This window comes from Manis javanica, chromosome 10 (assembly GCF_040802235.1).
Source record: "Manis javanica isolate MJ-LG chromosome 10, MJ_LKY, whole genome shotgun sequence".
NCBI lineage: Eukaryota > Metazoa > Chordata > Mammalia > Pholidota > Manidae > Manis > Manis javanica.
Window position 1 is genome coordinate 18,629,986 of NC_133165.1, and position 16,625 is coordinate 18,646,610.

At 36.2% G+C, this 16,625-nt stretch overlaps 1 protein-coding gene across 1 annotated transcript in view; it reads right to left on the reverse strand.

Moving 5' to 3' along the window:
* The window catches only part of LOC140843704 (uncharacterized), a 235,008-nt gene that overhangs the window by 183,240 nt on the left and 35,143 nt on the right, over window positions 1-16,625 (reverse strand). The window contains exon 3 of the mRNA XM_073214157.1: window positions 14,070-14,279. Coding sequence (XP_073070258.1) covers window positions 14,070-14,279 — 210 coding nt within the window. The remainder of the gene's footprint in view (window positions 1-14,069; window positions 14,280-16,625) is intronic.

Genomic DNA, 16,625 nt, shown 5'->3' on the forward strand with positions numbered 1-16,625 from the left:
TTTTCTGTCCCGAATTATAACTCAGTAATATCAACAGCTTAAGTTCTCACTGACTCCAAGAAATTACTCCTGATCCACCATGGTTACTCTAGGAAACCTCAAAGAACCTTTTACTCATTCTTATCCTGATATATTTTGCATCCCAGTGTCATCTGCAATTGCCTGTCGGCTTGGTCGCCTCCTCACTGGGCTGCTTCCCAGATGAGCTCCAGAAGAGCAGACACTGCATCTTGTCATCATGTACCCTCCATGCCTAGCACATTCATAGGTACTCAATAATTTTTGTTATATAAATGAATGACTAATATAGGCCAAACCAGCTGATAGATGCTGAACCCAAACTCATCTTGAGATCCAAAGATAGCATGAGCTCGAGTTGGCGCCTAAAGAATTCAGGGCCACCTAAAGGAAGTCCAAGCAGGTACAAATACATTTGGAGAAGAAAAAGGTAGATGTTCACCTCCTGATGGCACTTCTGGAAGGATGCAAAAGGATGATTATAAATAGGAAAAATAGAAAACAATGCCAGAAAAGGATGAATAGCAATGACAATGCTGACTCATAACTTATACGCCACAGTACTGGGTTAAGATCCAAAAAAAAAAAAAAATACATGTATCTGGATAATGAGGTGAGATTTTGCCTCACTATATTTGTTTTATATTCTGCTTTACTTATTTGCCTGCATTTTATTTCATGACCTGTTTAACTTAATACCTATTTAGAAATCATTAACATGTATATTTGAGTTTGGGTATATCCTAGTGAATAAAGTGGGGGAGAAAAAAGCAGAAAGCCTAAGCAATATTTTTAGAGATGAGCAATTGTACAGCTTAAATGCCCTTCCCAAATAACCAATTATGTATTTTATCATTTGTAATCTGTTTTTGCTTTATAAGAGTAAAGCCAAATGGTTCTCAGAGTTCTTTAACTGACCAGTTGTGAAATACTTTCAACCACACATATTGAAGTGTTCATAAGCACAAAATAAATAACTTGAAAGGATGGGGGAAAGCATAGAAAAAAAAAAGACAAAAAAGCTTTCCTCCATGGAACACAACACAAAATACACAAAGATTTGTGTCCTGCTGTCATATTTCAGATCCAGAAATAACTGCTTTAGCCACATGAATCTGTATCCATTTTAACCCTGTGAATCAACAATTATTGTTCATAATGTAGCAGTGCTAATAGACCTGTCCATGCATCAATGACCACCATCACCAGTAACAGATATGCACACTTGAAAAACAAACAACAAAAATAAGATGTTCATCTAAGGCATTAGCACATTAAAAGTGAACAGAAACAAGGACATTTCAGAGGTACTCATTCAGTCATGCATATATGCAGTCATTCAATTAGCCAGTGTTTGTTAAAGTCCTAACATGCCTCAGACATTGTATTGGGTTCTGGGAATATAAAATAAAACCCTTCTAGCTTGCAGAGTCCACAGTTTATTAAAGAGAAAGGGAAAATCTAGGGGAAATAATTTGAACACAGCTAAAACAAATGTATACATGACTGTGGTGAGTGGAGTGGTACTTCTTCTCAGGAAAGCACACCCTGAAGGAAGAAATGGCACCTCAAGTCATAAAAGGCCTGGGAACTTGCAAGTCTGTGCTTCTGCTTCTGGTTGTGCAGGATGAGAACTGTGTGGCGGGGGGAGAGGAAGGAAGGAGAAGGAAGGACATGGGAAGGAAGCACAAATAAAGATGAATGAAGGCAAGAAGGAGCATGCTATAAACAAACAAAAGAGTATAATTAAAACCAGGCTTGTGAGGCAAGAGTGGTAGGAAATGGAGCATCATAAATGGGCAAGGCTAACAGTGAAGGGCCTTTTGTGCCATGTTAATAAACTTGGACTTTTCCCATAGGCATAGAGGGCTAACAAGAGATTTAAACAAGGAAGTGAAGTGGTCATAGTTGTGCTTCTCAAGTGACTAGTTCAAATAGGACAATTCTGGCACCAGTCATTATAGCGTCAGGTCTACACATGATAAAAACTATAGAGGGCGGCAAGCCTGTGCTCACAGCATGAGTGTTCTGGGTAGTGATGGAGCCCTGATTAGGCCCACAGGGCTCAGGGGGATAGACAGAGCCCTGATAAGGGAAAGGATTTCTAAAAGATCTCTGGAATAAGCTCAATTCCCAGGAATTAGGCACTCTTACACACTGCCAGTGGAATAGCATGTTGGTAGGATGATAGTATTCTGCAATTTAGAATTATACAACAAATCCCTTAAAAACATTCATACCGTATGACTCAGTAATTATGCATCTGGAAAGATAACCTAAAGAATAATCTAAATTTAGGGAAATGTTTATACACAAAGATGTTGATCACAGTAATTTTATGGTAGCAAATATTTTCAAAAAATCCAACAATAGGGGAGTAAACTATAATGGATTTATTCAGTGAACTCATTAAAACTCATTTTAAGTATAATTTTACTAACACCAAAATAGTTTCCTTTGTAATAAGTGAAAAGGTGAAATAAGTGTAATAAGTGAAAGAAAACAGTATACAAAAATACACATGATCACCCCTAAAAAACAGCTACCTGTACATTAATAAGGGAACAGACTATACATAAAAATGCTAGGAGTACTTAATTTTAAGTTGTAAGAATATAGGTAGTTTTTTTCTGAATCATAATTTTGTATTTCCCAGCTTTTCTATAATGTGCACTTTCTTATTGGCAAATAAAATCATATTTAGTTTTAAAAATATTATTTTGGGTACTGATAACAACTAAGGTGGAGAAAGCCCACTACACACTCTCTCTCTCCCACCACTGACATGACTAAAAACTCTGGACAAAACACAAAATGCAACTACTTAAAAAACTCTGAAACATAAATAAAAACAGGTGATTTAGGGAGGAAAATCAAAACAAGGAACCAGTACAATGGTGGTTCTAGATTTACTCCCTGTACTTTATATCTCTGCTTTAACTTAAGACTGGGCCTGAGTCCCAGAACTACACAACGGGTACAGATGGCAAAAACTTCCTCGAGAAAGGCCCCCTCCTTCTCCAGAAGGCTTGGAAAGAGACCTGTGCAAACAGAAGAGCATAGGGGAATCTCCCCTTATTTTCCTTTCCCAGTCATGCCCAGAGACCACGCATTTACAGCGTCACACTATGGCCACAGCTGTGACACAGGGATTCAAAATCTGGAGAGAAACCGCATTTCTTGATTCAAACAAACTGGGCAAATGAACCCACATGGCCTGAAGAATGTGAGGGCATCAGCATTTCTGTTTGTCTCTTCTTCCACCAAACTTCCCATCCCTCACCTCCTTACCCTTCAGTTGTTCAATTCCAAGGGCAACCCAGATGGGAAGAACTGTGTAACAGCAAAGGGTACTAAACTGAGAGAAACACTAGCGTTCAGCCAGAGAAACCAGAAAGCAGACCCCTATTAGTCAGAAAGTACTGGGTGAAAATCCAGTGAGGAAAGAGCTTGAGAAAGGGATCCTCTAATGCTGTGTATAACAGATCAGTGCAAATCCCAGTCCACCCTAACCTGATGTTCATAACAAGACAGAAAGAAACCCACCAAAGGCTTTGAGAGCTAAGCTGTGATCAGAACCACCACCCAAGACCAAGTCCCAAATGAACCCGAGGGCAGATGCACAAAGTGGATCCAGAGCCGCACAGCGACGGCTTAGGAAACAAACAGAACTGGGCAAACACTCACCAAAGGGGCACAAGCCTAAGGACATGGACCGCTTGCTGAAATAGACAACAAATCAGCATTCTCTAGAAGATTTTAACAATATTCAGAGTCTCATAAAATAACAGTCAATAAATCCCATTAATCCAAACTTACTCAACATAAAAAAAAAAAAACAGAAAATTCTGACCAATTCACAAAGAAAACAACAAACAATAGGGGCCAGTCATCAAGATGACTCTGATCTTAAAATTCATAACTATTTTAAAGAAGCAATTTTAACTACAGTAAATATAAACATACTCTTGAAATGTATTGAGAGATAAAAGTCTACACAGATATAAAGACGCCATGAAGAAGAAAGAGCAAGTTTACTAGTTTTGTTTTTCCTTATCTCCTTCTTTGACTCAAGAGCAAAAAATACTTTTCTGAAAAAATTCAGTGCATTGTCTCAACAGCAGAATCAAGATGAAAAAGGAAACTCTCAACGAACTTGAAGATAAATCAATAGATATTATCCAATGAAGAACAGAGATGGCAATGTTTTTTGTTTTAAATGAACATAATCTGAAGGACATGTGTGACAATCTCAAGAAGGCAAACGTTTATGTCATTGGATTCCTGGAAGGAAAGGAAAATGATACTGTTGCAGAAAAAAATATTTGAAGAAACAATGACTAACAGCATCCCAAATTTGATGAAACACACTAAGAATTTACAGATTCAACAAGCTCAGTGAATAAGATGAACTCAAAACCATACCCAGACACACTGCAATCAAATGGCTGAAAATAGCCAGAGAAAAAGGGAACATTACATTTAGGGGAGAATCCAAATAACTATGGATTTCTCAAGAGAAACCATGGAAGCCAGAAAACAACAGAACACTTTAAAGTACTGAAAAAAAATCATCAACCCAGGATTATAGATTCAGCAAAAATGTACCTTAGGAATGAAATTAAAATAATGACTTTCTCAGACAAAAGAAAACAAATAGAATTTGTCACCAGAAAACTAATAAAAGAAATGCTTAAGGAAGTTCTTCATATTGAAGGGGAAATATCAGGAATAAAGGAAGAGCAATAGAAATAATAAATTACTGGGTAAATTTTCTCCTCAAGGATTTTGAAAACATGTATGATACCTGAAAGCAAAAGTTCTAGCACTGTTAGGGTAGGGAGGAGAAAGAGCTGTATGGTAGATTGCTAAAGTCAACTGTGTACATTATAATCAGAAGAAGAATAGGAAGAAGAAAACGAAGAAAGAAGAAAACTAATAAAATACAAAAAGATACAGCCAAATTATGATTAGCACACATAATATAGGTAGGTCACAGGGAAGACAATGTAGTACAGAGAAGACAAGTAGTAACTCTATAGCATCTTACTATGCTGATGGACAGTGACTGCAATAGGGTGTTGGGGGGACTTGATAATATGGGTGAATGTAGTAACCACAATGTTGCTCAGGTGAAACCTTCATAAGATTGTATATCAATGATACCTTAAATTAAAAAAAAAAAGAGATAACCAAAAAGGAAATGGATAAATAAAATTCTGAAATTTCAAATAAAACAAAAGAAGGCAGAAAGGGGTACCAAAGAAAGGAAAAACCAGAAGTTAAAAACAAAATAATGGGATGACAGACCTAAATACAACTATACCAGTAATCACATTAAATGTACAAGGTCTGAACACACAAATTAAGATAAAGTGTGAAACTCAACAGTAACAAAAAACTCCCAACTACGTGCTGTCTATAAAAACCCACATTATATAAAATGATACATGTGGATTAAAAGTAAAAGGAAGCAAAAATATTTTTTTCAGGTAAACTTGAATCAAAAGAAAGCTGGAATCATTATATTATTATCAAATACAGAAGGTCTCCAAATTTTAGAAAAAAGAATAAAAAGGACCATTTCACAACAAAAGCATCAGTTCAACAAGGAGACATCAAGAAATCAAATTGTTTTTTATGCAAAAACAGAACATCAAAATACTTAAAGCCAAAATTGACATTTTAGAAAAGAGAAATTGATGTATCCATAACTATATTTGGAGAGTTCAACACTCCTATCTCAGAAACTCATAAAAAAAAAATCAGCAAAAATATAGAATGAAATAATACCACCAACTTTATTGACACTTCTAGTATTACACCAATGACAGTGGAATGCCTATTCTTTTCAAGTAAAGATTAAACATTCACCAGTATACCCCATGTCATGGGCCACAAATTAAACATAAACAGATTTAAAAAGAGATTAAACACTACAAGCTATGTTCTCTGACCACAACAGAACTAAACTAAGAATCAGTAATAGAAATATATCTGGAAAATACCCAAATATTTGGAAACTAAACAACATATTTCTAAATAATCCACAGTCAAAAAGAAGTCTCAAAGAAATAAGAATATATTTTGAACTAAATAAAAATAAAATGAAATGAGAATATATCACAATTTGTGGAGTTCAGCTAAAGAAATGGAGGGAAAAATCATTAAATGCTTATGTAAGAACCTAAAGCAATCTATAGATTCAATGCAATTCCTATCAAAATACCAACAGCATTCTTCAACGAACTAGAGAAAATCATTCTAAAATTTATATGGGACCACAAAAGACCTCGAATAGCCAAAGAATAAAGCCGGAGGCATTACGCTCCCCAACTTCAAGCTCTACTACAAAGCCACAGTAATCAAGACAATTTGGTACTGACACAAGAACAGACCCATAGACCAATGGAACAGTAGAGAACCCTGATATAAACCCAACCATATATGGTCAATTAATATACAATAAAGGAGCCATGGATATGCGATGGGGAAATGATAGCCTCTTCAACAGCTGCTGTTGGCAAAACTGGACAGTTACATGCAAGAGTATGAAACTGGATTATTGTTTAACCCCATACACAAAAGTAAACTCAAAATGGATTAAAGACTTGAATGTAAGTCATGAAACCATAAAACTCTTAGAAGACAACATAGGCAAACATCTGAATATAAGCATGAGCAACATTTTCCTGAACGCATCTCCTCGAGCAAGGGAAACAAAAGCAAAAATGAACTCATGGGACTACATCAAACTAAAAAGTTTCTGTATGGCAAAGAACACCATCAACAGAACAAAAAGGCATCCTACAGTACAGGAGAATATATTTGTAAATGACATATCCAACAAGGGGTTAATATCCAAAATATACAAAGAACTTCACACCTCAATACTCAAAAAGCAAATAACCCGATTAACAAATGGGCAGAGGATATGAAGAGACAGTTCTCCAAAGAAGTTCAGATGGCCAACAGACACATGAAAAGATGCTCCACATCACTAATCATCAGGGAAATGCAAATTAAAACCACAATGAGATATCACCTCACACCAGAAAGGATGGCCAGCATCGAAAAGACTAAGAACAACAAATGCTGGTGAGGATGCAGAGAAAAGGTAACCCTTCTACACTGCTGGTGGGAATGTAAATTGGTTCAACCATTGGGGAAAGCAATATGAAGGTTCCTCAAAAAACTAAAAATAGAAATACCATTTGACCCAGGAATCCCACTCCTTGAAATTTACCCAAAGAATACAACTTTTCAAATTCAAAAAGACATATGCACCCCTATGTTTATCACAGCACTTTTTACAATAGCCAAGATATGGAGTCTCTGAATCTGCTGCTATTTTGTTCCTTCAGTTCTGCTTCATTGTTATACTTCACAAATGAGAGAAATCATTTCTCATTTGTCTTTCTCTGCCTGGCTTATTTCACTGAGCATAATGTCCTCCAGCTCCATCCATGTTGTTTCAAATGGTAGGATTTGTTTCTTTCTTATGGCTGAATAGTATTCCATTGTGTATATGTACCACATCTTCTTTATCCATTCATCTACTGATGGACACTTTATTGCAACAGTATTGTCTACTTCAACATTCTACAAGTAAATGTATACACTATATTAAACTGAAGAAAAACTATGATTATATCAACAGATGTAGAAATTTAATTCCCATTCATGATTAAGAAAAAAAGTAGCATAATATGAATAAAAGAGAACTCTCTTAACCCAATAAAGGGAATCTACAAAAAACCTACAGGTAACATCAAATTTGACAACTAACTGGATTCTTTCCCCTAACATTGGAAAAAATATAAAGATATCTGCTTTCATCATTTCTTTTCAACATTTCACTCAAAGTCCTAACAGGAAGGAAGGGAGGGAGGGAAGAAAAGGTACACAGATTGGAAAGGTAGAAATGAAAACCTTTCTGTCCGTAGATGACATGACCGCCTCTGTAGAGAACCACAAGAGACTCTCCTGAGAAGCTTCTCTGACTAGTGACTGTACTTTGATGAGGTCATCAGAAACAAGGTAGAAATGCAAAAATCAGTAATATATCAAGTAACAAGCTGTTGAAATAAAAAGAATTTAAGTACCATGTATAATAGCATACCCAAAAATATTTCATGAGGGAAAATTTAATAAAATATGCAGTGTCTATATGTTGAAAATCACAAAACACTGATTAAAGAAAAGTAAAGGAGATCTAAATAAAGGAAGAGATATATCAAGTTCCTGGATTGAAAGATTCAATATTATTAAGATGTCAATTATCCAAAATTGATCTATAGAGACTGCATTTATTTAGTCAATGCAACTCCTATAAAGATATCGAGAGGAATTCTTCGTAGGTAGTAACAAGTTGATTCTAAAATTTATATGGGAAGGCAAATGAACCAGAATAGCCAAAACAATTTTAAAGAAAAGTTGGAGAAATCACAGTACCTGATTGGAAGGCTTTCTACAATGCTATCATAATCAAGACAGTATGGTATTGTCAAAGGATAGGCACGTATATTAATGGACAGAATGAACAGAAGTAAAACCACTCAATCGATTAAAAAATTTTGACAAGAAGGCAAAGGCAATTCAATGAAGTAATAAGAGTTTTTTCAACAACTGGTCCTGGAACAACTGAACATCTGTATATAAAAACAAACAAACAAAACCTTTGCCATTTACAAAATGGCACCTTTTACAAAAATTGACTGATGGTATATAATTAAATGTAATTTATGAAACTATAAAACTTTCATAAAACATGGGAGGAACTCTTTTTGACCTTGGGGGTTAGACAAATAGTCCTTAGATATAGCACCAAAAGTACAATCTGAAAAAGAAAATATAAACTGAACTTCAAAATTACAAGTTTTCTCTACAAAAGCCGCTGTTAAGAGAATTAAATGGCAAGCTACATACTGGGAAAAAAATATTTTCCAGTCACAAAATTGACAAAGGACTTGAATCCAGAGCATATGACAACCACTTAACAATAAGAAAACAACCTTTTTTTAATGTGCAAAAGACTTGAACAAACAATTCACTGAAGATATGCAGATAACAAATAAGCACATAAAAAGATGCTTGACCTTATTCATTAGCAAAATGCAAATTAAAACTATAGTGATACCACTACACATCTATTAGAAGAGCCAAACTTAAAAAAAAAAAATACCAAGTTCTGACAAGGAAGGGAGAGCAACTCTGGTGGGAGGAGTTCAAAACATTACAGCCACTTTGAAAAAAACAGTTTGGCAGTTTTATAACAGTTTTCTTATAAAGTTATACATACACTTACCATATGATTCAACAATCCCACTCCTAGATATTTATCCAAAAGAGATAAATACTTAGGTTCACATAAAAACTCATATGCAAACATTTATAACAGCCTTATTCATAACTGCAAAAAAATGGAAACATCACAAATGTCTCAACTGGTAAATGGGTGAGCAAAGACTGGCACATCCACATGATGGAATATTACTCAATAATAAAAAGGAAATTATTGATACAACACCTTTTATCAATCTCAAATGCATTAGACTGAGTGAAAAAAGCTCAAACTTAGAAGATTACATATGACATCATTTATATCACATTCTGAAAAAGATAAAATTCTAGGGGAGGAGAACACATCAGCAGTTGCCAGGGTTTGGAAGTAAGAGAAGGGCTTGACTACCAAGGGGCAGCATGGGGGAATTCTTGGAAGGGAAGGAATTGTTCTGAACCTTGACTGTACTGATGACCACACTACTCCACACAAGTTGCCATAATTTATGACATCAAAAAAGTGACTGAACATATGTAAATCTAAAATACAAATAACATTTATTTCCTTAATAACTCTTCTGTTGCGTTTTTTAGCTACAGCTCCCCCAAATCTCTTAAGAAAAGGCAGTAACAGTAACTACACTTATAATGTTGTGCATTTAGTAATGTATATAATTGTCATATCTACATTGCACATCTGAAACCAGTAATATTGTATATCAACTAATTTAAAACAAAATTTTTTAAAAAAGGAAAATGTGTCACTTTTGGAAAAAAATAAGCAAGCTCAAACACATACACACAGCCCAAGAACTTAATCTTGTATTTTCCTGGTTCATCAGTTATGCATTATTTCCATTTCAACTTCTAACAATGAAGCAAAATATATGTGCTACTATGACTAGGATCAAGACACCTAAATATAAAGGCCTGCAAACATTAATGCTTATTTGTTTACCATGGGAAAGGCAAAGCCAAGATGCATAAAAGACTTCAGTAAAAGGGTGACTTTTCATCTAATAGAAACAAGAATTTCAAGATACTGCCTGTTGTTCAGAATTGAATAGGGACAACAGGAAAAGTCAATGTCATCAGGATCTCTACCCAAACTTGGTTTACCATGGCAATTCTGCTTTAAGCATTACCTCAGATAACGAAACCTACACAATGTTATCTGCTTTCTGCACAAATCCATAAACCTTTGAAATAAAAAGCATAGACACAGAAAGCCTCCAGAACACAGATGATCAGTCAATTGACAGCACTGAAAATACAAATTAGTACAAAACTGAATCCTTTCTAATACTGTTTGAAAAAATAACCCTTTATTATTAGAAGGATCTTCCAATTAATCAGATAATTGCCATTATTGCAAAATAATGTTAGTCAGTAAGGCGATGACATATTCTTGTAACTGTGACACCTTCACATAGTGGCCACAGCAGTGTATGCTGGCTCCGTCTCTCCACACCAGGGGAGAGCTGAGCCTCTATTCACATTCCACCTGGATTTGCCCAGGTATTGGGGCTGCAAAATCAGGAGCCCACCATTTAAAAGGCCAACATAACAACAACAAATCAGGTGAAATGAAACAATTGTCCACCCTTGTGTAGCAAGGTTCATACCACACTGCAAAAGGAGGTAAAAAGTATAAATCCTAGGTGCTTCTCTGAAGAGTGAGAGTGACAGGACAACAAAGGTAGGTGACAGGAAGGCATGACATGATTCCTGGAGAAATGCTGGGATTACACATGAGCCTTGGCCCTCCTGATTCCATCAGCAGTATTCTCTTCTGCACCGACTCCAGGATCGATGGCAGGACACCCTCAGGGAACAGCTGCAGATTCAGCTTTGGGGAGAACAATGCTGCTCATTTTATCTCCCCTATCTGCCTCTAATGGGCAAGATAACAGCTCAGTTTCACATGTATAAATGGAGAGAAATTAATCTCATATCAGAAATAAACTATAATACCATTAGTGTGAATGTCACATAAAATATCAATGAATACATTATAAACAGTGAAGTTGCATGAAAATGAATACTGACCCTCACTTAAAAACATTGGGTTTACTCTAACCTACTCCTTTAGCTGTTTTATAATTGGAAGTGTCAGCAAGCAACGGCTCCACGCCAGGCCGTTGGCATTCATTATATCATTTAGGTCCTCACGACAACACAGTGAAGCAGACAGCATCAGTCTCCCCTACAAATGAGGGAATTGGCCAGAAAGGGAAAGCTATTTCCCCAAAATTAAAGGGTTAATACAGGATAAGGCCTGAAATCAAACCCCAAATAGGACTGCTAAAGAATTATTTTCTTACCCCAATCTGCCTCCTTTAGAGCTAAGGGCACAGAGGCCTGAACTTGAATGGATTTTTCTAGTACCAGGCACACTGTCTGAATAATTCTAAGAAGTGATAAATTGCAGTAGAAACATCCAAATACACACCAGGGAAACAGAAAGAAGTTTTTCCAGTTATTCATGTCTTCTTTTATGTGTTTCATCAATGTTATATAGTTTTCAGTGAATGAGTTTTTCACCTCCTCACTTAAGTTTATTTCTAAATATTTTATACTTTGTGATGCTATTTTAAATGGGACTGTTTTCTTAATTTCCTTTTTGGATAGTTCATTTTTACTGTAGAGAAAAACAACTGATTTTTGAATGTCGATTTCATATCTTGCAAATTTACTAAATTTGATTATCAGTTCTAACAATATTTTGTGTAATCTTTGTAGTTTTCAGTATATAAGATCATGTGATCTGTAAACAGAGGTAGTAATTTTACATCTTCCTTTAAGATTTGGAAACTTTGCATTCCTCCCATGTTCATACATAGGAACATTCCATACTCTATCCACAGTGATTTACAGATCACTTTGATGCAATCTTCACCAAACTTCCAGTGGCACTGCTTTATAGAAATGGAAAAAACAATCCTAAAATTGAGATGAAACCACAAGACACCATGAGCAGCCAAAACAACCTTGAGAAAGGACAGTGGAATGAAGACATCACCTATCCTAATTTTAAAATATATTACAAAATGACAACAACTAAAAAGGTATGGTACTGGCAAAAAAAAATGGACATGCAGACTAATTAAACAGAATAGACAACCCAGAAATGAGCCCAGGCATCTATGGTCAACTGATCTTCAACAAGGGTACCAAGAATACACAATGGAGAAAGGCAGCCTCTCTTCAACAAACGGTGCTTGGAAAACTGAAGATCCACAAGCAAAAGAATGAACTTGGATCCTTATCTTATACCAAACAGAACATTTTTAAAAAAAGCAACTCAAAATGAATTAAAGATTTAAACATAAGACCTGAAACTAAAATTCCTATAAGAAAACATAGAGTAGAAACTTAGTAACATTGGCCTAGGCTGTGGTTTCTTGGATATGACACCATGCAAGCAATAAAAGCAAAAATAGTCAAGTGGTACTATGACAAATTAAAAAGCTGCATAACAAAGGAAACAATCACCAGAGTGAAAAGACAACCCATGGAGTGGGAGAAAATATTCACAAGCCATGTAACTGATAAGGGGTTAATATCCAAAATATATAATGAACTCCTACAACTCAACTGCAGAAAGTAATAACCCAGTTAAAAAATGGGCAAAAGACTTGGACATTTCTCTAAAAATGATATACAAATGGCAAACAGATGCATGAAAAGATACTCAACATCACTAATCACCAGAGAAATGCAAATCAAAACCACAATGAGATATCACCTCACATTTATTAGGATGACTATTATCAAAAAAAAACGTATGAGAAAACAAGTATTGGCCAGGATGTGGAGACATTGGTAGGAATGTGAAATGTTCAGCCATATGGAAACCGTACAGTTTCCCTCAAAAAATTAAAAATAGAACTACCATATTATCCAGCAATCCCACTTCTTGGTATATAGATTCGGAAGAATTTAAATCAGGATCTGAGAGGGATACCAGCACTCCCACATTTACTGCAGTGCCATTAACAATAACCAAGACATGGGAGCAAGTTCCGCCATACACAACAACATGATTTATGCTGAATGAAATAAGACAGCCAAGAAGAACAAACACCACGTAATCCCATTTATAGGAGGTATGTAAAGGTGTCCAACTCAGAAGCAGAGGGCAGACAGGTCGCCAGGGCTGGGGGAGGGGAAGTGGGCAGTTGCTATTAATGGCTATAAAGTTTCAGTTATACAAGATGAAAAGGTTCTAGAGCTCTGCTAGGCAATACTATGCCTACATCTAACAACACTTGATTGTATATTTAAACATTTGTTAAGAGGATACACCTCATGTTAAGTGGTCTTACCACAGAAACAACAATGAAAAAAAACATGAACAACAAAGAAAGAAACCGGAAGAGGTTATGTCCTCTTGGTCATTCACGCAAACAGACAGAAAAATGGAAGGGGCACAAACTTCGGCATCAGAGAGAACTGGGTTGAAAATCCACCTCAGCCACTTCCCTGATGTTTGTATAATTCTTCAGCTCACCCTCCTCATCAATAACATGGGAATTACAGCGCCCACTTATTCGGATTGCTCACAGAATGTATGCCGACACCTGCCAGAGAACCCAGGGCGCACGGGGTGAGCAGAGTATTGGCAGCCTTCCTTTACACTGTACAATCTTCCCGACTTCCCTAACATACCAAAGTACTAGAGCAAGTACCTCTGAGTGAGAACCTACTGGAAACTGAGGCTATGGAAAGGAACTGAGCACAGATAACAAGTAACACTCAACTGCTACTTTTATAAACACTCTGAGACAGAGCCTCAGCGGCCGACCCAACGTCTTTCTTCTGCAGCCTGCTGCTTTACCTCCAGCCCAGAAATGGTGCAAATCAGTTCCGATGTGCCGGTGCTCAGCAGCGCACATGAAACGGCAGCTCTCACACTCCAGCTCAGACGCGGCACCACCGAGTTCCACTACGTTCCAGCAACAGGCCCCAGCTGCGAGCTGCAATTCAAATAAGGAGGAGGATAGCAGGGAGAAAGCTTTTGTTTTTAAACTGCTAAACATTTGCTATGCCTCTTCCTCTGCTAGTCACTAAAAGTACAGAATCAAAACCCATGCAGTGTGCTTGCAAGGAGATAGGAAGGAAGGCAGCGCTCAGCATTTCCTTCCTTCGTCCTTCATTCCTTCCTGCCTTCCAACATTTAGAGAGCAGAGTACCGTGCTCTGTGCAGTCCTGCCTGTAGCTGGGTAAGGTATTTTTAAGACATAGTGATGGATACCTGCTTACTAATTTAATGTTGGATCATTCTTTTAAAAGGAGCGAGAAGAAAAGAAAATTCACATCCTTACAAGGAATGTGTAGACATGATACCACCCTAATATGATCTTAATGAGTTTCTGTCTCTCTCACAAGGGAATTACCATAGTTGCTGCCAGTAATATTCAGTAAAGCCCTTTTAGTCACTTGGAAAAAAAGATGTTTAAATGCAATAATTATAAAAATACTAACAATTGTATTATAATAATAAATGTGGGGTTTTCCTCCCCTGCTGGTTAGTTCTAAATATATGCTCTTTAATACTGTGCTAAACAGTTAGATGTTAAAAGTGTTTGGAGGAAATACCTTCTATTATGAGTAAGTGTAGGTGAAAATATTCACTACTACTCACTACATTCAGATAAAATATACTGGATATATGAACTCAACTCTTACAGAACACATGTTTTTATTTATATAAAGTAGTGATTATAATTCTGAGAATTCACAGTTCTTATAATCAAAAATATTACCTTTCATACTCTTGGCCTTATATTCTAATTGCTTCACAACAATTCACTAATAATTTTACCAAAATGCTACCTATATCTAAATGTCATGTTATATAATTTTAAAACACAATTATGTGCATATATTTAAAAATAAAGGAAGCAGAAAGCAGTATCTCAAGATCCTATATTTATAGTTCTGAAAATCATGATAAAGAAATTGTGTCAAAAAGAAATGTTGCATACTAAGTGTTAAAACATTAAAATTAAGTGATTTCAGTCAATATGGATACATAATTACATATGTCTACATGGTCACCTCAGCATGAAATGTCATTAGAAAAAAATGTTTAGTTTCAGTGTTGAAAAGCTAGATTTTACCTTTAAAACTATATGCTCCTATATTATGCCAACTGACATAGACAACCAGTTCAAGTCTACAATCATAAAATGTTACCTTAAATATAATACTGTTTTACCCCCATATGGGGTCTCAGTAGTATTCCCTTTCAATTCACAAAAACAATAATATGGTGTTATCAAATCTATAGTGTCAATAGGTTTATGATCACAAACACTTGATGAACTGAACATTGCACCCACCCTTCAGTAATGCCTGCAGTGTGACGGGGCCTGACGGTTACCATAGTGATCATGTGGCAGCTTCTGATTTATTACCTTATTCCCCAGGACTGTGATGGCTCTCCAGCTATACCTTCAGCAGCAATTTCAGATTTGAGAGCTACGCTATGATAAATGTCCACTATCTGAAAGATATACTCAACAGAATGTAACCTTGGAGAGCAGTGCTTTAAATGCAAATTGCCAGCTTTGCCTGCCTCTAAGAATATGAAAGAGTGATTCCAAAGCCAAAAAAAAAGAGAGACCTCTGCCCTCTGACATGAGATTCTGCTCCGCAGGGACTGTCGTTTTCAGGGATACCACGCGGTGAATAGCTAAGTAGTCTCAAATAGAGAATGAGGCAATAAATTTGCTGAGGCTAGCCCAAGTAGCACATTGATCACAAAGGCAGGCATGCGTCTGAGCAATTAGTGAGCCATTCAGTTACATGGAGCCAAATGTTCAAGGTATTTAGAAAGTTATCACCACCGGTCAATGAATTATGTCATTTCATCTCAACTAATTGACACAGCCGACGCTTTCACACGGAACCCTGAAAAGAGCATTTCAGGGAATAAATCTCACAGTTGGATGTCCATTTGCCAACGCTTCCTAGTTATACATGCCAAAAGATGATGAGACCTTATTTAAAAACAAAAACAAAAAAACAAGTACCAGGTCTTATCTGATTTTTTCTTGAATACAACGCCACACACAACACCAGTGACTCATCACAAGAGTTTGTCAAGTAACTAGGTAGTACCTAGATGTCAGCTGTCACCACTGCATGTGTGAATTAACATTATTGAAAGATTATGCTATATATCATTTCCTTCCCTTACATTGCTTCTGTCTATTCTTTCATTTGACTGCATGCAATAAAATATGGAGAGAATATGGCCTTTCATGCTTATCAAGCTCATAAGCACCAATATGCTAATCTGCATATTAGCAAGTCCC